Source organism: Tamandua tetradactyla, chromosome 13 (genome assembly GCF_023851605.1).
Source record: "Tamandua tetradactyla isolate mTamTet1 chromosome 13, mTamTet1.pri, whole genome shotgun sequence".
Taxonomy (NCBI): Eukaryota; Metazoa; Chordata; class Mammalia; order Pilosa; family Myrmecophagidae; genus Tamandua; species Tamandua tetradactyla.
This window is the reverse complement of record NC_135339.1, coordinates 27,013,330-27,040,831: the sequence shown is the minus strand read 5'-3', so window position 1 is coordinate 27,040,831 and position 27,502 is coordinate 27,013,330. Positions and strand designations below refer to the sequence as shown.

Sequence of the window (27,502 nt, the reverse complement as noted above, 5' to 3'; positions counted from 1 at the left end):
CCCTTCTAGGGTACATGATCAAACAGGCACACCCACCAAAACAAGGAAGTCAATCTAGAAACAGGAAAACAAAGGATCCAACATAAGACAGTGGTAAAGGACACTGTCAAGGGGATAGAAGTCTCAGGAATAATTGTATAACAGTCTTAGCGAGCAACCAGTATAGACTGGAGTAAAAAGAAATGGGGATGGGGGAGGGAGAGATTCAGGAGGAATTGCTAAGGAAAAAAAATTATTAGATCACTTGTTTGGTTTGCATTATTGAGAGAAGATTTATAGATATATGGTGAGCTTGGGGGATGTGTCAGTTTGAAACTGTTGTGTAGCCCAGGAAAGCGATGTTCTTTGATCCTGATTCAATATTATTGAGTGTGATCTCTCTTGTTTATGTTGTTTCCGTGGAGATGTGACCCACTCAGTTGTGGGTGGAATCTTTTGATTAGGTGGTTTCCATGGAGATGTGTCTCCACCCATTCAAGGTGGTTCACTTACTGGAATCCTTTAAGAAGGAACCATTTTGGGAAAAGCTTAAGAGTTAACACAGAGATGTTTGGAGATGCAGAAAGAAAATGCCCCAGGTAATCACTCTGAAAACAGAAGCCAAAGGACCAGCAGATGCCAGCCACATGCTTTCCCAGCTGAAAGAGGTGTTCCAGACCCATCAGCCTTTCTTGAGTCAAGGCATTATTCCATGGATGCCTTAGTTTGGACATTTTTATGGCTTTAGAACTATAAATTTGAAACTTAATAAATTCCCCTTTTAAAACCATTCCATTTCTAGTATATTGAATTCTGGCAGCTTTAGCAAAAAAAAACAAAAACAAAAAAACAGGGGATAAACTATGTTCAGCCAGAAATTTTCTTCAAACAACACTTCACTGTAGCAAGCTGAAAGTATGCATTACCAGCAATGGTGGGAAGAGAACATCAGGCTTGTTGGGGGTGGTGAGGATATTCTACTAATCTACAGTTCACATCCTGCAGGTTGTAGAAAACATGAATGGGGACTTACAAACCATCTCCAGCCTAGTAACCCTAAAACTCCAACAGCATTAGTATACATGATTACAAAATCTTCTTGTGCAAGCCACAGGATATAACATCCAGGTTGCAGGTACAATTTCATACCACACCATCAGCTCAATCTTACTTCATTGTCCACAGTGATCCTGAAAATTACTACACATCACTCATGTGCAGTTGCATTGCACAATGTACAGTGTTATTAGACACAAATTTCTCCAAAAATACATGGCCTATGAGCTCCTGAACTTTTGCAGTATCTGCCCCAAAGTACAAAGACAATGAAGTCAATGGGGGGGGAAAAGGGCAACTATTACTTTCAGGAAAAATGAATGTTGGGCAAAATAGGAAATACAGTTGTAGTATACTACATGGTTCTGCTATACTAGCTACAAGAGCATAATGATGTAAATGTTGAGTGTTAATTTAATCAAAAAGTTGTAACGTAACTATTTTGGGAGGATGAAAGGATAAGAAGTGGGGAGGAAAGAAAGGGTGTAAGAGACAAAATCCTCATTCTATAGGAAGAAGTCAGTACGTGGAACATCTAAAATTGATAAATCAAGAAACAGCTTTATATTCCTTTTCTTCGTTCTTTCTCTTTTGGATATAAGTAGACAAACATCAGAAAAAAACAGCTAAGACTCTTAGGTGGTAGTCTTTAGGGAGCAGCAGCGGGATAGTGTTGGGATTGAATCATGTTCAGGTCCCAACTTTTGGTCCTTTGGATGTGAATCCATTTGTAAATAGGACCTTCAAAGATGTTATTAATTAAGGGGTACCCAAACTGAACAAGCCTGGGCCTTCATCCAAAGTAGCTGAAATCTTTATATGCAAAGGAAATTGCCAAGAAAGAAAAGCCACAGGGGGCAGCCAGAGGCTGGAGGTCAATGGAACCTGGATGAGAAAGGAGAAGAAGGTGCCATGTGCATTGCCATATGACAGAAAAGCCAGCGCACCCCAAAGATTGCCAGCCAGTGAGAAGATACCAACCCTAGGAGGAAGCAAGCCTTTGAAACCAGGAGCCAGTGAAGTCCATTGTTAAGACAATCCATTGCATGGTTTTCGTTTTAGCAGCCAGGAAACTAAAACAGAGAGGGAGAAATAGAGCCAGAGAATAATGCTTTTTAACTAAAGCTTTTTGGGATTATTTGCTATTTTAGCCATGGGCATTTAAAGTAAGGAAAAGGAGGAGGAGAAAACCATAAGCTGCTCTGAGTGCAGGGGTTGGCAAATATGGCCACTGCCATCTGCTTTTGTACTGCCCATAAGCTAAGAATGATTTTTACATTTTTAAATGTTGAATTAAAAAATTAAAGAATAATATTTTGTGACACATGAAACTAATATGAAATTCAAACCTTACATTCAAAAATTAAGTATATAAAATCTCATTACAGGTCAGCATTAGCATATGAATATTCGCAATCAATTTTGATAATAGGGAACAATAAATTTTGGTCCCAAATTAAAATGTCATCACCCCTAAAAAAAAAAAAATTCCACTCATCTACATAGTAGACCGGTATCACAAAAATTGAACTCAATTATTATTACATGTAGAATTTTATTAACAAAACTTGCATAGAAATATTTGTTTTCTCTCTTGTTATATAAATAGCTATCTAATATTCTCCATTTTGTCTCTTGGCCTGCAAAGCCTAAAATATTTATTATCAGGCCCCTTACAGAAAAAGTTTGCTGATTCCTGATATACAGGAAGAAACAAAGTTTCCTGAGCACAACAGAGGAACCAGAGCTAAGCAAGTGAGAACGGGAGCTTGGGGCAAGATGTCAAGACTGAATAGGCATCAGCTACCTTTTCTGGTGAGAATTCCTTTGAGAATCTGCCCAAAGTTTAATGTGGATTTTCTCAACAGAAATGCACACTCACAAATGTTCTCAGAACCTCAGCATCTTCTAAGAGCTTCAGCAGCTCTCTGGTGGACCTTTGAATGTTCAGGGACTCAAGTTAAAAACTTCAAAGGTAAAGGCAGGAAAGGAGGAAGGGAGGGAGGAGGAAGGAAGGGAGGAGAAAAATGGAAACAGAAATCTGTATGAATAGTAAAAGCGTAAGTAACTGAGCCTCCTTTGGTGTGAACTCTGCCCCGTCTCACTCTGAATATGCTTCTCCAACCCTAAATTAAACTATTCCTAAATTAAAGGAATAGTTAAGGAGGGGAGTGGTGGGTCAAAGCCCTGCAGTGAAGATAAGAACTCTTCTGTAAGGGGCTAAGGAGGCTTAGCGATGAGAGTCTAGGGAGATCCAGCCCAGAGGAGAGTGTGGAAGGAGGCCATGGCTGAAGGCTGCAGGAAGCCTTTTGCTGTCCCCATGCTCCTAGAGAGCCTCAGCTGTATCAACCTCTTGGCCACATAACTCTCTGGACAGAGCTATGTCCTGCCCCACTATCCTCAGAACTTCCAAAGACTGAGCTGAGGCCCAACCTCCAGGCCAGAAGATTGACAGCCAATACCAGAGAGCAGCAGCCCCCACTCAGGGTGGTCCTGCCCATGGAGGGCGGGCTGCTGAGGTTCCAAGTGGACATGAGCTTGGGTATGATTCTGCCCAAGGCCCACTCAGAATTGCCGATGACTTTGCAGTATGGAGCCCGGCAGCCAACAGACTCTGTCCCACTGCCCCAAGAGATCTGGAGTTCCTGGGCAGTGCCCACTTCATTGTGGCACCACTATTGGGAAATACAGTAGAATGGCATCCCGGCATCTTTGAGGATCTATCAAGAGGAATGGAAGGGTCCTTTTATCTTCAGAGCTGGGATTCTGGATGCGCAAGAGGTAAAATGTATTCCTGTGTCAGCTACGGCCCTGGGCTAACCTTCACATGGGCCTCAATTTAAGCCATGCAGGAGTTTTCCTAGATCTGAAGATGGGAACCTTCCTTCTTGCAGTGCCAGCAATGGATCCCACTTTGAGACCATCCCCAGTGTCTCGCCCTGAGCCTCTATATCCACTCTTCTGCCCTGAGATCTCAACAGAGGGGCAGCAAATGCTTTGTCTTAGAGTCTGTCTCCTAAGAGATCTGAATATTAAAAGTCCCACTAGGTTTCCCTGGCAAAGACAAACAAGATTTTTGTCCACAAAGGGAGAAAAGTACTTGCTCTGGAAGGACACAAGAGGAACTGTTAACATTGGTTACCTTGGAGAAGGCACCTGGCTGGCTGGGGACACCTGGGAAAGGACTGCCTACCTTTGTACCCTTTGATGTTTATACTGTTTTCAAGTATTACCTTTTTTTCTTTTTTTTTTTTAAGTGTTTAGAAACCAAATTAGAAGTAAATAAAATAAAACATTTCTAAAACATCTGATCTAGCCAATGTTAAGAATGCTTCCTAGAATCAAAAGGTAAAAGTTAGGTGTTACCTTAAGAAAGTGATTTAATTTGATAACACTGATATGATAACTACTGATTCCTGTTAATCAGTTTGCATTCATAATTTCAAGGTAATTCCTATACCTATTCCTTAATCCTGAATTATCAGGTGGGGATGGCAAGCTTTCTGAGAAAAGAGAACATGCCTTTTTGTCCCTCTCACATGACCTAGCCCAGTTCCTTGAATGTTTAAAACATATTAGATTCCATTAAAAAAAAACACACACACAGTTTACTACATTTGGGCGTCTTTGTGTGTATGGTGGTGGGATAAGAACAAGGGGCCTTCTCTTCTTTTTCACTTCTGTTTCTCCCAGCCTAGAAGTCTTTTTTTTTTTTCTTTTTTTTTTAGGCATTAATGGTAAGATCTAATTTTCAATGAAGGCCATCAATACTGCCTACAGATCAAGTAGCCGGGGTCATCTAAGAGTGACCTGTCTTCTTAATCTCCAAAAACAATTTAAGGGTTTGAGTTCCCACACACACATACACACACAGACCTATCCCCACCCCTCAGTGCAGAAAACTACCCTGCGGCCGTATCATGCCTTCATTTGGATATTTTTTCCCAGAATGAGCATGTTTCTTATGCAACAATCTTAATAAATGCAATTGGGCTCCATTTCTTGGCTTTGAGGTAATGAAAAATTAATTACCATACTGTACAAGTAATAGTTTCCACTCACAGCACTCCCTTAGAAGTAAATATATCATAAATAGTTACTATTATACCAATAGCTGGTAGATGGGGCAGCCTGTCGTCCATAAATCCTTTTGCAACAGACATGTTATTTCTTCTGGGGAACAAACAGATTTGTTTTAGATCAGAGAGTCAACTGACAGATGGCCTTTGTAAAAACACACCATTTGTATAAATAAATTATATTTTTTTACCATGGTATTCTGCTATTGTGGATTTGGAAAATCAATGTTCCCATTCTCTATGAATGAGTCTGAATTGTAAAGAGCAATTTTGTTTCGGTGTGAGGCCAAATTGCAAAGATCTCCCAACACAGATGCTGAAGTCCAAATTCTCTTAGCTGCCTGCTGTCAGCTCCAGTCCCAATCGTCCAAGGGGCGCTGCCTGGAGGGACCAGGGGACATCCCAGAGAGCTCCATCACTGCCGCCGAACACAGCAAGACACAAACTGACACACTCCCCTCAACTCCGGGTTCTGTTTCCTTTAAATTTAATGAGCCCCCGTGCCTTTTTTCCTTAACCACAACCGTGCATAATTAGGGCTAACAGTTTATTTCTCTTAAAAATCTGAAACTTTTCCTTTTCCGTTACAACATAGTTCATAGGTTCAGTTGTAAACATTTGGTAGATTCCTTTAAAAAAAGATCCAATACCAGCTGCAACTCAGAGCCTACTACAATCTCAGCCATTACCTATCCTTTAGCATGTACACGTGTAATTTACACACCAAACATTTATACATATGGATGTATAGATTTATACACACAGGTATGCATCCATGCACACACATACCCACTCATGTAAATCTCCTTTCCCAGAACCAAAAGTTCAGGACACAGTATCAGAAAGGACATATGTTGTTTTTAAGAACTGGGACTAGTTTCTTTTGTTAGAAACTAAGATGTTTTTTAGGCCAGATATACTAAGAATGGGCTTTGTCAGCCTGACCATTGCCATATGTCCTTTCTTTGAGGCCCTCGTTCCTTTCCATAAATGATTAAGATCCTAAGGCCATCAGTTCTGATAAAGGAAATAAAAGCTTAACCATATTTGCTGTTTAAAATACAACAACAGCAAAGACTTTGCAAATTTCTAGCTAAAAAATATATAAATTATATATATATTTTTATAATATATATAAATATATATATTTTTTATCAGAGTACCTAGTATTTTCCTGGCTACGAGTTACTTCTGGAAGCTGTATTTATTTTTTAAAATAGTGGAGGTACTATTTAGCTTGGTATTTTGTCTATATTCATAACCTTAGGCCCCCAAGTTGCTATTCCGAGTTATGCCATTTGGCGCCTTGATGGAATTAATACAGTCTCTACAGTTGTCTAACTTATATCCGAAGAAGTGATTAAACCAATGGCTTCCATCTGTTTTTATGACACTCCCAGGAAATCTCATGTCACTTCAAAGAGGATCAGAAATTCTCTAATAAAATTAATCCAAATAGACAAATGTTATACTCATATACTTACGTCTGCCAGGTAAGTGATATATATGATGTCATATATATCATATATCATATAAATGATATATATATATATCACCTTATACATGCACATATGTACACATAGTCCTACTGGAAGAGGTACGAGTCAGGAAATTAATGGGGTAATTACATATCAAGATCCCAGAAGTGTAAAATGATCAAAAATCATAATAGGTCTCATAACTTGGATTAGAGCTAATCTTGGAAAATAAAAATCCGTCCAATTCATACAACATCATAAACTTGGATCACAAGAAAGAAAAAAAGCTTTGAGGGGGTAAAATCAATAAAGCTTTTTATAAAATGAATGATTTTGTGTATGAATTACTAGTAGACCCAAGAGAATATGAACATGGCTCCATGGCTGATTTCCTTTTTTTGTTTATATATTTTTTTTCCATCTCTAAATCATGCTACATGTTTGGATCTGAATGGAGAAGGAGTTCATTCTGCATCTCAACAAAATTTTTACTAGACATCCTTGTTGCTAATGGAGTCAACTCACAATCAATACATTTAGTCATAATACTATGCACACATAAAGGTCAAGGGTTAAGAAAATATTTTCGGTGCAACGGTAATCAACCAAACCTCCTGTAATTAGACTGTTTGCTGACTCCTTGAGGATATGTATTGGGAATGGTCCAAAGAGCCTTCAATCATTTGACCAAGTGCAAAATCCCCTTGTCTAAAGCAAATGGTCCTGGTAACTGAGCTCCTGGGCTGGTGCACTCGCCTACCTTCAGGTAAAGATAGTGGTTATGAACATGGACTTGCCATTTCCTAGCTCTGGAGCCATGGTCAATTTCTCATTCACCCCCTGCCTCAGTTTCTCTATCTGTACAAAAGAGGTAAAAAGGATAAAATCTGTAAAAGTGTCTACCTCATAAGTTTGCTGTGAGGACTAAATGAGTCAGCAAGGGTCAAATACCTAGGACAGTGCCTGGCCCATGATAAGCATCCAGTAAGTGTAAGCTCTGATTCCTATCATTATTTATTATTCTACTTGCCAGAAGTTCCTTGACCTGGAGACCACTGCAGAACTCAAGATGACTCATGAACTTATAATCATGCTGATTATTTTAAGCGTATTTAACTGCAGAATATTATCTCAGTGTCTCTTTTTCATGAATGGAAACATCTATTTACTCTGATGTGTCTATTAAATTCTCTTTGTCCTATACTCTGAAAAATATGGAGTTGGTGAAAATTACATTAGGCAGTGTAGCTGGAAATCCATCAGAGGCTCTACCATTAACTACCCGTGTGGCTTGGCTGAATAGCTTCACCCATCTGAGTACCAGATTCCTTCCTAGAACATAAAGAAACGATTTGAACAAGGGGGACTCTATCATCCTTTCTAAGGGTCAGTGAGTATTATGTAACAAAAGGGCTGCATCCTACTTGAAACAAATAAAATCCACACAAAAATGACCATGTGTAACACTTTTTTTTTGGAGGAAATAGTAACAGAAGGTAAATCTAATATGTATTGATGATTTTTTCAACCATTTTCTAATCAACCTGAAGACTGAGTCATAGGGTAGGAATATTTCACGCACTCCTAGAAGGCTCTTGTCTGCTTGAATATTGGCCTGGAGGTTGATTCTGGTCAAGAATGGGCACAAGAAATCTATATAAGAAGAAAGGGAGGGGTGGTCCATCTAGCAAGGAGGAAAGAAGCCATTATAGGATGCCTCAGGGGATCATCTAAAAACTGTTAAATATTTGTCTTGGGAGAAGAGGATTTTATTTTGACTGAATTTCTGACCTGGAAATACCTTCAAAGGCAAAAAACAATGAGGTCATCGAGACAGAGGCTTAGGGAGAAGAATGAAGGAAGTTCTAATGCATATTACTGGGTCCAGGAGAGGCTGAGAAACCACATGAGAATATAGGCTTAAACAGAGAGAGGCTTACTTATACCTTTATGTTATATGCATAAAGATATATGTTATATACATGACTTTTTCAGAAGTTGTAGAGGAAGGTGGCTGATTTCTCAGCAAAACACTTCTATAAAATGTGTATGTTTTAAAGAGCTTTCTATGAATGCCATCAACAACAACCCTCATCCCGGCAGGGCACTGGGTGCTTGGATTCTTGCTAAGCAGACAACTGAAGGCTTTCAGTTACCCCAAGGTCCCCCCATTGCCTAAATATTTACAAGTTTATAGGGGCAAATACATATATTACCAAACGGGAAAGGCTTCGAAAAACAACCATTTGGCCAGTATTGGAGGATTCTTTTTGGAAGAGATCAAAATTCTGCCTCTCACAATCCTTAGACTCATAAGGGAGAAATCAGAGGAAGCATGGAGGGTCCCCAGCAAGCTCGCCTTTCTGACCCAAGAAAACAATTTCTGCCTCCAGCTCCAGTCATGGAGCCCTGGCCAACATCTTCACATTACAGAGGACACCACTGGCTGCCATTAAGAAAGAGCAGCTACTAATGCCCATTATCACACCTGGTATTGTCCACCCCCAATAAAAGTGTATTTTGTAGAAACTAAGAAAATGGTGCTTAGACAATAGCCTTGTGCTCATTTTAATATCCTTTGGACTACTACTAATTGACACACTGTAAAGCAACCTATTTAAAAATTATGTCCACGTATACAGTCTTACCCACCATAAGATACATCTGCTACTCCAAGTAAGTATGCAATGCTGGGTTCTAAATCTGTCTTAATTTCTTAAAAAAGTCAACAATGTATATAGAATTTCTCGGTTCCTGTGGCCGTGGCCGCCCTATCCTATCTTCCCGGATGTGAATGTATTTGTAAGTATCTAAGGACACACCATCGAAGGTGGCATTTTTTCGCTTTCGCCTTCTAAGGCTCTCCCCAGAACTGCCTGATGAACGCCCACGCAGTCTTCTCCCACCGAAGGTGGATCCTGCGAACAGGAGACACCGGATCGTGACCAAAGCGCCTCTGTCCCCAGCTCTGGAGAAAGCCCCCTCTTAGCGAGTGGCCCTCGGCGCATCCAACAGCTCCACCAGCAACGCGGAGGCCGCGCGGTTTCATCATTAATGCTCCTGAAGGACAATAGCTCATCAAGCCCCACCGAAAGCCCCGGACCCGTCGCGGAGCCTTGGGCTGGCGGGGGATGAGGCTGAGCGACTCCTCCTAGAGGTGGTTATGTGGAGAAGGAGCAATCCCTTCTCCCTCCTCCTCCTCCCCCTGCTACTATCCGCGGCCCGGAGAACTGCCGCTTGCCGCCATTGACACGCACAGATAGAGCCCAAAGAAAGGCGAAGAGTCCTGCCCCGCACCGGCGCCGCGCGGGCCGAACCTGCGCCGGGGAGGGGCGCGCAGAGGGCACCGGGCGCCCGGAGCAGGCGGCGCAGCACCAGGTGAGCCCGCCATGGCGATGGCATTATTGTTTAGAGGGCTTCGGGGTCTGGAAACAAAACGCACCGCTGGGGCAGTGCAGGGGCCGGAGAGATCCACCCCAGCCTCTCCCGCTAGCCCCTGCCTGGGGCATCCCCGCTAGCTGACCCTTCCCCCCCCCCAAAAAAAAAATGAATTAATAAAGCTATCCAACTCGCTTCCTCGGGAAATAAAGAGGGATTTGATAAAGAAGCACCAGAATTCCTGCGGCCCGTGAGGGGCCGGGGGCATCCTGGGCAATGAGGGAGGGAGAGGGGATACAGGGTCCAAGCGGCGGGCCCCAGCGACGTGGGAGCCAGGAGGGAGCGAAGGGCGCCTGGGGATGCGGAGTTTGGGGCGCGGAAGAGGGAGGGGGCGCCCGGCTGCCGAAGGGGGACTGGGCGGGGAGACGGGGGGCTGCGCCGGGGCGAGGGAGCCGGGGCCCGGCCGCTCCGGGGCCTTGGAGGTGCCCTGGCTGACAATGGAGGGGACGCGAAGGCGCGGGGCGGAGGGAAGGAACCGGGTCCGGAGACGGGCCTCGCCGGGAAGGTCAGGCCGGGGACGCCGGGTGGCGAGGGCGAAGAGCGGGGGCTGCTGAGCCCGAGACCGGCGCGCCGCGGGTGGCCGTGTGTCTCCGGGGCCGGCGCGGAGGAGGGCTCGGGCCGGGCACTCCCCTTCGGTTCCCTTTCCGGGGCGTCCGTGGAGAGGCGCGCTGCGCTTTCACCGGGAAATGGCGGCCCCTCCGCGGCTGACTCGCTTTGCGCGGGAAAAAAAAAAAAGGAAAAAGGGAATGGAAGTAAAGTGGCTGCAAAGCAGTAAAGGGCCGCGCTGGGCGCCGGGTGCGGTGCCGGCCCGCGGTGGGCTGAGGAACGGCCCTTCGCCCGGGCTCCCAGTCCGCTCCCCAGGGTGCACCCTAAATCCCAGCCTCGGCCGCCTCCAAATTCGCGCCGGTGTGAATCTTTCTCCGCCTCACCTCGCGGGGGCGCCCTCAGCTCCTGCCCCTCTTTGTTCCTCACAACAATGGCCAAAGGGCCGTTGAGACCCCAGAGGGCCAAATGAGCCTTCTTCCTCAGGAGCTGACAGTTGCTGTTTGTTCCTGGCGTGGTCATTGCTGGGGTTTATTGGCTGTGCCTTCCAAGCCCCTCTCCCTCCCGGCCTGGACGAATGGGGCGAGGATAAACGGGCTGAGAAACCAAGCACAGGCCAGTGTGAGGGCGTGCGGGCGAGAACCACGGCCCCCAGCCCTGACTGGACAGGCAGTTCCTTTCTTACGAACGGTGCTGGTGAACTGAAGTATCGGTTCAGCCTCTGTCCAACTCAGGGGAATTCAAAACAAGGACCCAGTTCTTAAGGGCCCTGCAGGCCTCAGGAGCCCATTTCCCTAGGGGTAATCAATCCCCCATGGCAAATGGTTTCCTCACTTTTCTCATTTGTTTATGTTGAATTGAACCCTCAATGAACTGGACAGTTGCTATTGGAATGGTTCCGTAGGTGAGCAGAAAAAAAGCAACATTAATGAATGAAAATAAGTTTTCAGATATGATTCTTTTTTAGAAATAGTTCCTTTGTAAAACACAAACTAAGCTACATATAATTCTCAATCCTTACATACTTCACTGAAAGTTCTCTCTTACCCTTTTTTTTGTTTAGAAAACAAAAACTTATTCTCAAACTAAATGCTCAGATCTCCAAGACTTGGAACCATGTTCACTGGTTTTTATAACTGCTTTAGCCCAAGATCATTCTATAAATAAATATAGCCCTGCCTGGATGAAAAATTTCTTTTCAATCACATAATCCACACCTTTAAAACCCTTCTTTCCTGTATCCAATTTTCCTTTAAAAATCTGCCCAGTTCTCCTCTTCAGTTTTCCTGCCCTTTCTCAGTTGCTTCTCACCTGGATCCATTTATTGCCATGCTTTAGGCATTATTAATGGTTTCCTCTATTTCAAAACCCTACAAGATAATTTACCTCCTTGGATCCAGAATGTTCCAAAGATTCTGACCCTACTCCCTCGCCATTCCATCTTCTGTCTCGTTCCCAGGGTTTTTGAGGCGCCTTTGGTCTGCTGTTTCCCAGTGGGTGAGACACCCTGCTAGCTATTGTTTGAGACAACCATGACTGTTTCCACTGCCTCCTGCCAGCAAAGCAGGAAGCGAATCCTGTCTTAGGCAACTTTAAATGAAAGATAGCTGTAACTTGTTTAGGGGGAGAGATGTGCAAAAATCAAGCCAACTCTCATATTAATGTTTTGCATTCAGAATTACATGCAATCTTGATCAATGCTTTCGAAAATTGTATATTGCACAGAGATGTGCAAAGAACTTCTGGTTGAGAGACCATTCAAGACACATTTAGTGAGCACCCATTGTCAAAAATCTCTGGATGTGGGGAGCAATGCATATATGAGGTATATGTGGGCCCTCTTCTCATAGGTTTATAACCCCAAGCCTGGGAGATAAAATACAAACACAGATAAAATAAGATAAGAAGTGACTAATATTGGCGAGCAAATGGGAAAACAGGTACTTTCACATCTGTTGGCAGATGTGTAAATTGATACAGCCAATTTGGAAAGCCGTTTGGCACCAAATAAGAGTTAATAATGAGTACATTCTGTGACCCGGCAATCCCATTCCTTATGTGTCTCCTGGAGCAGTAGTCATACGTGTGCACAGCATGTGTGCTGATGTGTGTTGCAGAGTATTTGCACCCTGCAGTTCCGAAAAACTGAAAACAACCTAACAATCCTCATTAGGAGGGGACTAAATAAACTCTGGTGTATCTCCTTTCTGGAATATTAGGCAGCAGTTAAAAAGAATGTGCCAAATCTTTATGTAGTAAGAAAGAGTACTGGCACATATTAATAGTAAAAAAAGAAGTTGAAGAACAACACATATTTGTAGAAACAAAATAAAATGATAAATTTCTGTAAGTAAAAATAAACATACAGAAAAATGCATACATAAATGTATAGGAAAAAGTCTGGAAGAATACACATATTAAAACAGGCCAGACTTGGAGGGGTTGTAAGGGAGGATATTAGTCATATTATTATTTATATCCATCCTTAACTACCGTTTATAATATTTGAACATTTTACAATGTGAATTAATTTATTGCTTGAATAGCTAAATATAAAAATTTGAAAGTAATTAGTAAGTGTAATAAAAGTCACCTGATTAAAAAGTCACATGATAATATATACTATAATCATTTTTAAAGGGAGAAGAGAATTTTAGGTGGGAAGGGAGGGAATTGAGCTGGGCTTCATAGAGAATGTAGCAGGATTTGAATGGAAAAGGGAAAAGAGAAAAAGTCAAGTGGAAGAAGGCTTGATGCAGAGCTCCTTCATCTTCAGCATGATTTTATAGCTACCCTTCCAAGGCTGAGCCCTGGCCAGCCCTACCGGGTGTAAGATGAGAGGTAAACTAAATGAACCTTCACAATTTCTTTCATCGTTATGATTCTGTGAATATTTTAAATTAGTTTTACAAAAAAAGAAAGAACCAGCAGAAAGGATATGAGTTCTAACAATGGTATGGGAGGATGGTGGTTTGAAAATGAATGTAGTGAGAGCTGGAGAGTGAAGGCTTTTTAAAATCCTGGGTCCATGCTGGGATGCGTATTGGGAATTTGGGTGGAGAACAAAATAAATGTTTGAGCAGATAATTCATTTAAAAAAAAAAACCACACAAAAAGAACTCAGAAATGCTTTTGAAACAAAATAGTTAAGGCTGGTTTCATTTATTCATTCACTCATTTAAGGAATATTTATGGAATGTCTACTGTGGCTGCAACACTGTCTCAGGTGCCATAGGGGTCAAGCATGTAGCAGGATGTAGTGTTATAAAACAGCACAGGACCGGATTCCAGACGTGGGGGGGGAGGGCATGGTGTTAGCTAGCTCTAGTCTCACACCAACAGACAGCTGGGCCAGGAACCCGTCATTTAATGACCCCCGGCCCTCCTCCCATGCCTTAACGTTCCTGTGGCTCAAATCGAGAGGGGGAGTACATGATTCATTACTCAGTTCCCTTCCGGTCTTAGGTGATGATTTTGTGAAGTCCTGTGATTCTAAGATTGCGATGATTGTAAATTCCCAGGCAGATGGCATCTCGCCCTCCCATTGTTGATGGCTAATTTGTTTCTGGCTGAATTTAGGAAATACAAGATTAGACTAGAAAAGCCCAAATGTGCCCAGCCTTGGGAAAAGCAAAAGTATTTTGCTGTCATGAGGGCTCCCAATAGAAACACGTGGTTCCCAGAGATCTCCCCGGGTTAAAATCTCATTATCTGCCCCTTTGCCCCAGCTGAGTTTTAAGTCTCACGTTATCATACACACAACTTCAAACCCTATAGTATTATAGTAGTTGGAATACAGAGAAGTAGCCTCAAGAAAACGATAGCCTGCATTCTGTGCGAAGTTCTCTATAGCTGTTTCTTTTGTGGAAAAAAGTCATAATGACTAATATTTATTAAATGTTTATTTATTAAATGCCAAGCACTGTTGCAGGCATTTTAGGTGTGCTCATTTCATTTTTACAGCAACCCTGTAGCTAGGTGCTATTCTTCTACCCATCTTCCAGAAAAGGACTTGGGTACAGAGAGGTAAAGGGGGTCCAAGGTCCCACATAACTGTTGAACGCTGGAGTTAGGTCCCAGCCCCAGCAGCCTGCAGCACAGCCCAGGCAGTAAGAACTAGCTGCTGCTAGCATGCTGGTGATTCTTAGCACATGTTCATTCTGATATTAGTGTAAGCAAATATTTATTTTAAAAACATAGTATTTGGGCGGGCCACAGTGGCTCAACAGGCAGAGTTCTCACCTGCCATGCCGGAGACCCAGGTTCAATTTCCGGTGCCTGCCCATGCAAAAAGAAAAACATTAATTGCATCATTATTTTATGGGATTTTGTCAAATGAAAGATAAAGGGTATCGTCTGGGCTGGCTAATACCGCATTTTAAACTGCCTTGTCACTAACTTTTTGGGGTTTTTTTTTTTTTTGGCATGAGCAGGCACCGGGAATCGAATGTCACTAAGTTTTAAATAAGATAAATTTGGTGTTTTCTCTCAACCCCTTACTGTTCATTTATCCATCTCACCATCCATCATACTTTGCTCGATTTATTTGACTGGCGTTGCCAATTTGGACTTGGAATGGAGTAAGTAATTCAAGTCAAAATTCGCATGCTTTGACAGAAATGTGTGGGAACATGTGCGGGGCTAGCAGCCTCGGGGCAGGGTCCTTTAGATTAGCTGATTCTGGGATGCCAGGACAGTTACATGCAGTGACTGTATTTTTTAACCCGAAATGACAACATAAGGAGGATTTGGGGGTTATTTTTGGGTACGAGAAGTAACCTGGTAAAATAGTTAAGATGCCTAAATTTGGAATATTTCCATAATAATAGGACAAAAAAAAATCTGACTTATCCTGGAAAAGCCAGGCTCTGTGTTTAGTGGACTTGCACTATCCCTGATGGATATACAGGTTGTATGCCTTGTGTTTTAAGCTGCCTTCACTGTTCAATAAAACCGCTAACATTAAATAGTGAAATAGCATTAGATAGTGAAATAGTGGGGGAGAAGGCTACAATGAGGTAAATCCCAGTAGCTTATGCAATACGCAGCATCAGCTTGTCGCTCAGCTGCTGAGACCCTGGGTTTCCCACAAAGCGCTCAACTTCCACATTGACCAGGCTTCTAGGAATTTCAGTGAAGTGACAGTTGGCTCAAGCACTGCCCCCTCGCTATTAAACTGAATTTCCACCTCAGCTGTTCCTTCGCAAACAGCATGGCACACTATTTTGGCGTGGAGAAAAGGCAGCCCTGTAAAGGAAACGTCAAAGTCACAAAAGGGACTTTCAGGCCCAGTTTTTCTACAGTTACCATGGGTGATGAAAGAATGACTCCAAATGAAAGATCACCTGGATGTGGCTTATTCTACCCAGTTGTTCCATCTTATGAATGTAAGTTACAAGTAGGGGTCAGAAGTGGCATTTTGAACATCTCATGGGACACAAGCATCTTGACATGTTGGAAAGGACCTGAGGTCAGCTGGTTCAGTGGTTCTCAGAAAGAGCTCTCCAGAGCCCGTGAGGTCCCTCGGAGGTCCCGAGGCAGTAAGGTGGGGACCGTGTCATCGAGGTGCCAGGGCAGCTCCCCTGCCTTCTGCTTGTGCCAAGGATGGTGTGAAAGACCAGCTGATTTGCCTGAGGGCCATGGCTGGTTGATGAGGAACTGGATGCCCCTTCTCTGATACATTGCCCCTTCCATTTTGCACCAAGATGCCCGCCTAGTTCCATCCACAGATGGAATGGCCCCTTGCCACCGAAGGTCGCCCTTAGCTGGTGCAGTTGATGCACTGTACCTGGGCCAGGGACTATGGGAGGCACACAGAATCATGCCCAGGGGGGGACACAGCCTAGCAACAGCATAGAGCATGGCATGTCAACTGGAGCAAAAGCCCCTGCAGCCACTTGTCCCTCCAGAGAGGCCACTGCCGAAGGAAAATAGGGGAGAGAGGAGCAGGCAGGGAAGGGATGGAGAGAGAAGGGTCCAGGACCAGCTACCTCTGCTAGGAGCCCAGTCTGCTGTTCTAGCTTTCAGGGCAGACAGCTGGCCTCACCCATGTGCTCAGCTGCCCAGCAGTGACGGATGTCTCTGGAAGCTCTGGTGGGTCGGGCAGCACCACGCTATTGCCCACCGGTTGTCTGGTTATTGATTCCCCACCCCAAAAGGAGCTCTCCCATCTCCTTACTCCCACCTGAGACACTCATCTTGCTTTAGACAAAATCAGTTCTCTGCTCGGAGACGTGAGAGGGGGCCATAGCTTGTAACAACAAACTGCATTACTAATTTGGAACCATTGGATATTGGGAAAACAGGATATTTTCCCCATTATTCCTATTTGTCAGTCCTAAAATTGCTAAAAGACAGGAGACCAGACTGAACCCAGTGAAGGGTTTTGTTTCTGTTTTGTTTCCCACGAGAAGATAGACTCAGGAGGGCAAACAGTTCATTTGCTGGGTGATTTTCTTCTGGGATACATTACCAATCAGATTCAAATAGAACTAAAAATTTTTTTATTCATTGCTCATCCAACTAATACCCTAGGTGGCCGAATATATTTATATTAGGAAATAACATCAGGCTGATAATGAAGAAATGAAAATGTATATATAGCAAGTGAAATATATAGTAGCAGCTTCTACTTTTCTTCTTTTTTGCTTTAACCTTAGCTCAGATTCAACAAAGGCGACAGTGGATCACCGTAGCACACACCCTAAATCCACCCCATGTGGACACCAGCCCCTGCCCAGGTCTCCTCTCCCCATCCCCTCTAGAATGCCTGAGATGGCCACACCTTCTCTGCCTCTGAATTACAAAGAATGTGTTGTTGGCAGTTGCGCTTCCTGCTAGAATATTCCATGACATGATTTGAAATACTTTTTTTGAAACATTGGGAATGATTTGTTATCCAATAGTATAATTTAAATAAATTGGGTTAATGTTTGGTTCTAACATTCATGGTTGGTTAATTTGTTTAATTTGATCCGAGTGTCATTTTGATGAAATTGCATTTGATATAGCTCTTTATGTTATAAATTGTTAATGTGCTTTAACATATATGACGCTAAAATTATTGACTATTCTCATTCACTTAAAGGTGGCCTTGGAAGAAAATGGTTTGGAAAGTAATAATTTGCCCTTGGAGTTCATAAATGGAAGTGCAATAGAGCAAGTGATTTAGCTAGTATTACTGAAAATGGTTTTTACAGCTACAAAATAATGCTAACAAACTATTATTATTTTAATACAGTACTTAGGGTAACACACCAAGATGTATTAGAATTCTATTAGGTGTGAAGCTGCCTGAGAGATTTTTTTCATACCCTTTAAAAATCTATTTCTACATGTAGTTAATATATTCACATGAAATTTCCTATGTCATACCTAGTTTTATTTTATCTCATTTGATTCTCCCAAAGGACAGTTTTGAACTGAAAAAATAAAGATGCTTCATTACAGTGTCCACTTCATTTTTTCATAAACATTTACAATCTAAAATATTCTAAAACACAGACTACAGATTAGGGAAATATCATGGGGACTAAAAATGAACACATTAAACGTATATTTCAGCAATTATAAAACAGCGCATGAAGTCACTGGTGGATGACACCATGTTTTTCATGTTCATGAACTTTTCAGAACACAGTATTCAAAGTTTTTAAAAATTCCTTTCCATTCTCAAAAAGCTGTAAGACCTCTTATTTATAGGTTTAAAATAATATATATATGTATATATATATATAAGCATTTTAATTTATGTACTTCTGAAGAGAATGACCTCAAAAGAGTGCTTTAAAACAAACTGTCATATCATACGAGGTCCTTTGTCGAGGTGATTCATCAGCCTGACCTGTGACATGCTGGACTATAATTATTACTCCCAATCCTCAAATTACTGACTGCTCTCCCTTTTAAAAGGGAGACTACTGTAGAAAAGTAGTCATTTAAATCAGGATTGCTAGGAGCTTCTAATGAACCATCTTGCTGGTTGGTTGAGAGTTTGTCATATTCCTCATCAATTTACATAAAATAAAATTTCAAGAAGTTTGAAACATTAAAAAATGGGTTGGTCTTTATCAGCTCTTTTTAATTGGGAAAAAAAAAGCTTGTTTGCATTAAAAGGAAATACTGATCTAAAGAAGCCAGACTGTTTTGTCTTTTTATGAAGGCAGTCAATGTGTTAAAATAAAGTTTGCTGTTTCTCACCTAAAGTAATTCATTCAATAGGGGCAGATGCTTAGGATATTTCCTTTCTTCCCTCTCCTCCCTTCTGAGATTACAGTGTAATTTTAAGTATTGTTTATAGGAATATCACTTGTTCCAATCATAAAAATGCAAACACGCTGAGTTTGAGTCCATTATATTAAGTCTTACATAATCTCTTTTTTTGAAATTTAATGTTTCATTTATCTCAAGACCAGTTAGTTTCTAATGACTCACCTAGTGATGAAAGTGAAATAAATTTTTCAATATGACATTATTACTAAATTCTAAAACAATTGAGCTCTTTCTCGTTTCTGGCAAATTCATTTCTAAATTAATCCTTGGGTTTTATTTGTTAAGATATTAAATTTGACACTTTCAGCCTCCCTTTCAAAATACTGGACTGAGCACAAAGTGGGTTTTCCTTTAACCCCTCCTTCTCTCGGGCCCACAGAGATAATGGTAAAGAAATACAAAGAAAATAAATACTTAGCAACAAAAGGGCAGGCACTGGTGTTGGTCATCGACAGATGGGAGATTTCAACAAATTTCTGGAAGAATGAAAGTGCATCGGAACATGTTGATAAACTCACAGGGGAAGCTACAAAAAAGAAAAAACATAAAAGGGAAGGTGGCAGGCGTGAGACATGGGGAGACATTGGCAACCTGTCTCCGGTACAGCTGTGTGAGTTGGCCTCCCTCCCTCCCCAGCTCCTCGCCGAGTTTCTGGCAAGCTGGCATCTATCCCCCAAGCTAACAATCAGAGGACCCTCTCTAAGGAAATCTAACAAGTATAAAGCAGGCCTAGAGTTTCTGCAATGGATATGGCTCCGCAAAATAAAGCTCCCCTCATTCTGTTATTTTGGGGCTCTTGGTTCCTAACTGATGCCTGCTTATGGCAGTCCCTGCTCACCTCTCCCAGATCCCAAGCAGCAAGCAAGCTTACCAAACAATCCTTGAGGCAAGCTTGTTCATCTACCCAAAATATTCAACCTTGTTCTTCATTCTTCAATACAAAAGTATAGCCAAAGATCACCTTTTAAGAAAAGCCAACATGAAAAGAGAAAATGAAAATAAATAAATAGTGCATTTGATTGTGGGTAAAATAATTTAGAGAACAGAAGATAACTATAACACGTTCTCAGTAGTTTGAGAGTTTTTGAAGACATAGTACATTCAAAAGAAAAGGATGCTATGAGAAAGGAACAATCAGTACAAGAAAGAGGTCTTGGAAATTAAAAATAGGATTGTCAAAATTAGATAGTAAACAGAAGGACTACAAAATAGGAGAAAAAAGGTGAGACACTAGAGGAGAAATCCGGATGATCCAAAAACCTGGTTTAGAAACATCCCAGAGAAAGGGGGTGGGGGAAAATGTGGATATAAGGATGTAGGGAAAACAATTAAATACACAATAATTGGGGAAAATTCCAATTATGAAAGACAGGAGTCCTCAGATTAAATGGGATTATTGCCAAGTGAGCTGGATGAATGGGGGAGAAATCACATCTTAGACACATCCTTGTAAAATTCTACAATGTAAAAGATAAAGAGAAAATCTAAATGATTGGGTGGGAGGTGGCGGGAGGTAGCACCTAACTTCTTATCTGTGACATAGGGTGCTAAAACCAACGGGATCAATTGTTGAAAATTTTGAAGCGAAATTTTGATGCTAAAAAGTATAAATCAAAGATCTTTCAATAAAGACAGTTCTATTTGTGTAAGAAAACAGAGTTTTCTTCCGTGAACTGTTCTGAAGAAGTTACACGAGATGGATACCAGCAAAATGAGAGACAACCAATAAAGAGGAAGTCGTGAAGGGACGAGCAGGGAAGGCAGGTCCCAAAACAGTTACAGGTAAAGGACTCTCTGTACAAACAGCTGAGGTCAGGGGGCTTCAGAAACAACGCCTCTGAGAAGAAAGGGCCTCTGCAAAGATCAGTATAATTGAGAAGTCTGATAATTTGGAGCATTTGGGAAAGTCATGTTTTTTCTTCTGTCAATAAGAACAAAGAAAGGTAATTAGTAACTTTGGGAGGAAAATGGAAAGCCAGAAAGTCCTGGTCCAAATACGAAGCCAAGCATGGAATGACTTGGAGCAGCAGGTTTACAGGACATGTAGACTCCATTTGTTGTTGGAGCGAGGATACAGGATGACCAGGTTGGACCACAGAGAAGGAAATGTGATGCTGGACCCCACTTGATTCTGGATTTAACAGTATTTACAAAGTCATAATTTTGTAAATGCTGCTTATTGGCTTTCAAGTTTCAAAATAAACCTCCAGTCAAAAGGGGGAAGATTTCATTGTGGTTTGAGAACAAAATATAAATGTGACTAACGATGAGGATGAAAAGGATAGAAGACCGAAGGTAGAAACAGGGCGGCCGGAGCAGACAGGAGAGGAGACTCACATCCTCAACTTGCATAGCGAAGACCCGAGTGGCATGTCTAATGTTGGTGGAACCCATAATGGAGATTTAAGTGTATTATTTAAAGTTATCGATTAAAATGAAAATATATTTAACTGGAAAAAGGAGGAGAAAAATGATTGAAATGTTCATCCTTCTTACACAGGAATCGGTAGAAACTGTCTAAAAGTGAAAATAAATCCAGAAGTAGAGGTGTAAATCTATGGGGGTTTTGGAGCTAACTACCAGAACTGGAATGAAAAATTGTTCCATGTAGTTGCTTCTACAATACAAGTGAGACTGGGAGTGGAAAGCATGGAGTAGGTGTCTTGGTTTTCATTTTATGCATTTCTGTACCTTTTTTTTTTACTATGTGCAAGCATCACTTAGATTTAAGATAAAATAAACTAAAAAAATTTAAATAACGTCTTTAACTCTCTTGCTTTCCTTGCTTCCAGATGACCTTGAGCAAGACGTAATTATATCTGGAAGCTTGGTGGCAGAGGGCCCTAACCCACAGGTTACCAAACTTGCTCGGTCCAGAGTACAAATGTCTCAGCTATTTTTTTTCTTGGTGCCCCCAACTAGTAGAAGTACCTAAGCATTCCATTTATTAAGTGATTAGGGCCAAACAACTTAATAAGTATGCATGATCTAACAGTTTAGTAGCTATTTGAAAAAATAATGTGCATGAATGACCAGAAAACATGATATTTTTATTTCACTCTTAAATAACCATAATTAATTACAGATAGGATGGTGCACCTATTGGGCACTACAGAGATTCTCAAACCGTGGAATTAGATTGGACACCATCAGCCTCATTTTCTATTCCATGTCGATTTTCGCGTGGCACTTGCTTTTCATCACAGCAATGGCCAAAACTCCAGCTTTGCAAAGATGTGACATCATTGAAAGGAATGTAGTGTAATCTAAGGTTGAAATTGTTGAAACTGTCCCAAGCTGGGAGTTGCAATGTCTCAACAGAGGCCAAGCATCTCTGTATTTCCCTTGAAAGTTTAAGCTACGCTTTGGGGTACATTGATGCACAGTTTGAGAAACATGGCTCTAGCATCTACTTGAAACATTATTATGGTCTGTCATGCAACTTCACTGGAAAATATTTGAGGACAAGGGTTACGTCTTCTCTCTCCTTTGTCTATTCCACAATATCTAATGTTCTTGTTCGATAATAAATGCTTCATAAATACTGTCTTTCGTTGAATCTATGGTATCATCGATTGTAAGATGCATACTGATTTCTAGAGATAGTAAAATGTTTTTAAAAAAGTGCATCATAAACACAATAAATACAGTAGTTATTTGTATTGGCTCATCTGAGTTTATTGCCTGTGTCCAAGTCGGTGCTGCAATTTAATATTTACCTTTGTGTTATCTATAAAGCATAACTCATCAGAGTCCCTGTGGGCTTAAAACCTGATCATAGAAATAAATGCTAAAGCAACTGTGTCTGAATACGCCCTCTTTCCCAGCACACACAAAACCAGTGATGTTTTTCAACTGCTGGGCTTCTGGGGGTAGAAGGGAATGAGCAGGCAGCAGTATATCCTTCCCTCTACTTCCCTGAGTGTTGAGTTTTTTTTCCTGCCCCCAAACGATAACATACTTAAAACTCTCCAATTCATTGTGTGATGATTACAAGACTTTACGCCTTGGTCTTTCAGATATGAAAGGATGGTGTATTGCAGATCCAGGTTGTATCTGGTTCCCAGTTCCTCTGAAGGACCACCCCACAGGGACCCATGCCTCCAAGGAGCACCCACTAGTTTCTCTGACCACTCAAAGAGCTCCCATCTTGCCAGACTCTTTCTGCAAACATAATGGAGTATCACCCTCAAGCCTTGCCGAGTTAGAGCAAACTGGGGGGTGCTCTGTGCATCATCCTCTCCATCGCAGGGAAAGCCTGACCATCCAGCACACGCAGCGTCCACATGGCTCATCCACCCTCCGATGAGCTTCTCGTGGTTTCCATAGCAACCACCCTCACCTCCCTACCTACTAGTAACTGAAACAAAAACACATAATTGGCTTCTCGGAGTCTCCATTACATCTTTATGAGCCTGCATGGGCTCTTAACTCCTTAGCACCAACTTCTTAAAGGGACTGAGCCTCTTTTCCAGAACCATATGAAAGTGAATTTCAGAAAAGTCATACCATCTAAGACCAGAAGGACTCATTTGTCCCCTCTCCTCTCTCCTGTTTTATGAATAAGGCCCCGGAGGCCACATGGGTAACCTGTGGGGCTCAGCTCTCGTTAGGTAGATGGGGCCCAAACCCGGGGCTCCCTCTCCCAGCACAGGGGGATTACCCCCCCACACACACAGGACCAAACTCTATTTGGGGCATCGCCGCATTTGCAGAAGGGTGTGTTGGTCGCTCTAAGAGAGGGACCATTTCCATTGCTTTCTGTGCTCCTGTCCCCTCGGACAGTGCTGGCAGCAGCAGGTACTGCAGACATTGCCCGATGCCTGCCCTAAGTTTCTTCATCAGATATTCCTGGTTGCACTCATACTCTCCTCCGAGACTTCCCCTGGAAATGGGCTTCTCAGAGAGCCGCCTCGGACAGCTACTTCCTGAAATAGCAGTGAATTATGTCCGTGTCTTGGGGCACTGCACTAAAGTCACCTTTTACACTGTGCTAATTCTGAAGTGTCTCTCAAAAATCTATTCTGAGGAGTGAAGCTCGGGTTGCACCCTGGCTTTTCATTTGCTGTTTGCTTTCTCCGCATCGGCATGTCTGACAAAACTGCTTCTCTGACCTGCTTACGTTCTCAGGAATGCTACGTTATGGAGAATTTAGAAACCTGTTTCCCAGCTGAGAAAGGCACCTCTGCTCAGTTCTGCAGATCAGAGCTCACCATTATAATCGGTGCGATCATCTAAACCAAGTCCTACTTATTACAACAGGCAGAAGCAAATCAGGACAAAGAGAAACCATATTACGTTGGTTTTTTTTTTCTCTTTTTTGTGGCTGCTCTAACAAATTACCACAAACTTAGTGACTTAACACAAATGTATTCCGTCACAGTTCTGGGGGTCAGACTTCGGCCCCTCTCACCAGGCTGCAGGGAAGGTGTCGGCAGGGCTGCGTTCCTGCAGGAAGCTTGTGGGGAGAAGTTGTTCCCTGACCTTTTTCAGCTTCTCGTGGCCACCTGCATTTCTGTGGCTCCCAACCACTTCCTCACATCACTCCAGCCTCTCACCTGTGTCGGTACACCTCTTACCTCTCCCTCTGATCTCCTGCCTCCTTCACGTAGGTCCCTGTGATTGCATTTAGGGCTCACCCCTTAATCCATGATAACACCCCCCATCTCAAGATCCTTAATTTAATCACATCTTTCCGCATGAAATGGCATTCAGAGGTTCTGAGAATTGGGGGGGGGGGGGGGGGTTATGCAGCTTGGGGACCGTTGTCCACCCTACACAGGGGCCATGGCTGCTTTCTCCAGTGACAGTTCTCTTTTGCTTCCCCATTTAGGTGGTACTGGCTTGACTGGGGTGCGGGCAGCTGTTTGTGGGTGGGCCTGCAGATGCCTTGAGGTGGCCCCACACCTGGCCCCTTGCCGGCTGCTTCCTGGGGCAGCAGCTGGTCTCAGCTGCCTCCATGTGGCCCTCAAGTGTGCCATAGAAGTACCCCAGGGTCACACCACTGTCCCCAAGATGTTTGCCCACCGTCACCCTTAACCCTGCCTTTTTTCTTTTCCAGAATTCCGTTGGTGCTGAGGAAGTCACTGAGTCAGCAAGCTGAGAGGGAAACTGAGACAAGATGTCAGGCCGAAGTGGGAAGAAGAAAATGTCCAAGCTGTCCCGGTCAGCCAGGGCCGGCGTCATCTTCCCGGTGGGCCGGCTCATGCGGTACCTGAAGAAAGGGACGTTCAAGTACCGGATCAGCGTGGGCGCCCCAGTCTACATGGCGGCCGTCATCGAGTACCTGGCAGGTAACGTGGGCACGCAGAGCAGGGAGCCCCACCCCAGATGCCTGCCCTGCCCTCTGCCCCCTCGCACGGGCTTGAAATCACCCTGTGGCTCTCTCAGGGCTGCTCTGAACCGTGGCAGGGTTTTGACTTGCCCACTTGGCTAAAATCAATTTCTGCAGGCTTTTGGGCAAAAAAAAAGGGGGGGGAAGGGGATAAGAAGGACAGACGATCAAATGGAAGGCAAAGAACCCACCATAAAGTGGTTTTCTCTAGACAAGCCCCCAAAAGGTGTCTTATTTTAAGCAAATGCAATATGCAAAAACCCAGTTTCCCATAGAAGAGAAACTGAGGTGTTGCTAGTCATTTTGTAAAAGAGGGTCTTAACTTTACATCAAATTCCTCATGCAACAGTTTTTCTGGTGCATTTAAACTAGGACTCAATGTCCATAACCTTTACCTGAGGTATCTTCAGGTCACCACAGGGGATGGGTTTCTGTGGAACTATGTTTGGGTTTTGCTCTCCTTCCCTGAGGTCATTGTCTGTGTACAATGTGAGCATAGGAAAACAATGTCCAATATTGGTTGTTAAAAATATTTTTTTACAAAAGGTGGGATTTTTTTATGTGTGTATTCTTTCTATATTTGGGTAGCTTGCTGTTTACCATTTTTGTTATGCTATACTTAAGCAGACACTGAACCTCACAATATCAAAGATGCTTTTTAATATATATATATATATATGTAAATATGTGACTAGCTCTTTGTAAGATCACTTTGACCATGAGTGACAATGTCTCTGACTTTACCCAAGATTAGCAGATTCTCCAAGCATAAAGATTAAATCCCTTTGGGAAGTGAGCCAGATTTTAATAGCAAAAATCCCCAAACTTTCTGTCCGTGGGAAGCAGCACAGAAACCCTTGGGGGTGTGGTGGGGGTTGATCCCTGTCCAGGGGAGGGTAGTAGGGCCTTCCCTACCCCTCCTGAGACACCAGTGCTGAGCTGTCGTCCATCCTATGTTTCCCGCTCAAGAGCAATCTCTTTGCCTTCTAGATATTCACTGCTGTCCTGTCTTCTTGGTAGCCCTCACTCACCAGTCAACACTACTCAGGAACCATGTGCCTTGATACACATGTGCAAACCTTCTCCTCCTCCACCTTTCCACAGGCAGGTCTTGGCCTCTTGAGCTTTCTCTTACTGTGAAATGAAAGGCTTGTTCTTGAGCCCAGAGCTCTTCAGAATCCTTTAGGGGGTTTGAGAGAAGGACTGGAGGGCTCTGAAAGTCAACCCAATTAAGTGGCATGGTGCAGCACTTTGCAAAGTGAGGCTCCCTCAGGGATCTTGTTGACAAGAGCCAGGGTGGCGCCTGAGACGCTGCATTTCTAACTCACTCCAGGTGATGCTGGCGCCACTCATCCAGGGACCACACTTGGAGATTGTAAGGGGGTTTCTGAGCAGCAGCCCAAAGACTTGGTGGGTACTTATTTAAAATGAAGGATTGGGCCCAGGAATCTAAGGGGGAAATCTCCAGGGAGGCAAGGGGAAGACTGATGGCAGAGAGGGTACGTCGAGAAAGGTATATGAAGTTCAACACCACTTATCAGGTTAGTACCACCCACTGAGACCGTAGTAACCCAGACACCCCACAGCATGAAATGGGGAGGTAGGATTTACCGAAGTTCTCTGACCCCCAAGCCCATGCACTTTTTGCTGCCCTACATTGTCCCTAATATTCACACAACCAAAATAATTAAGTACTTCCTAGGCCTCCAATTGGCAAAAATCTAAACTCAGATACCCAATATAACGAAATTTGGTTTTTCAAACCACTGGAGTCTCTGTTATCCTTTGGTTCAGATATGTTAGATGAAAAAGCTTACAACTTTTCCCTGATCGTTCATTCAACAAATGTTTTGTTGAGCATCTACATATCAGTGCACCCAGCAAGCCTTGAGAGTATTCCCTGGTAGAAGAATGGGGCCAGTTATGTGATTTTTAATTTTTCTTGGAGTGGAGCCACCAGGCCCCATGGCAGCGGGTACTAAACAATCACCAAAAAGGCTCTCCTACCACCTGCCTGATTACACTGTGAGTTTGAACCAGCACATCTTTAAAGATTTACAGTGTTCCCCCAAAAGTAGACCATCACCCTATTTCTCAAATTGATTTCTCATAATCCTATAGTTCACAGCACCTTCCTTCTTTCACTCATTCAACAAACACTTATGGAGCACCTACTATATACCAGGTGTTGTTTTAGATGCTAGAGTCAGAGTAGAGACCACAACAGATAAGAGTCCCATCCCTGGAGCAAAATACATTCTGCAGGAAAGAATCAACAAATAAGTAACATGTTTGTAAGTGCTAGGGAAACAGATAAAGCAGAG

General features: G+C 42.8%; 1 protein-coding gene across 1 annotated transcript in view; it reads left to right on the top strand.

The window, feature by feature from the left end:
- The first annotated feature begins 9,449 nt into the window (after positions 1 to 9,449).
- The window catches only part of MACROH2A2 (macroH2A.2 histone), a 56,180-nt gene continuing 38,127 nt past the window's right edge, over positions 9,450 to 27,502 (top strand). The window contains exons 1-2 of the mRNA XM_077125047.1: positions 9,450 to 9,970; positions 24,906 to 25,137. Coding sequence (XP_076981162.1) covers positions 24,966 to 25,137 — 172 coding nt within the window. The 5' untranslated portion in view covers positions 9,450 to 9,970; positions 24,906 to 24,965. The remainder of the gene's footprint in view (positions 9,971 to 24,905; positions 25,138 to 27,502) is intronic.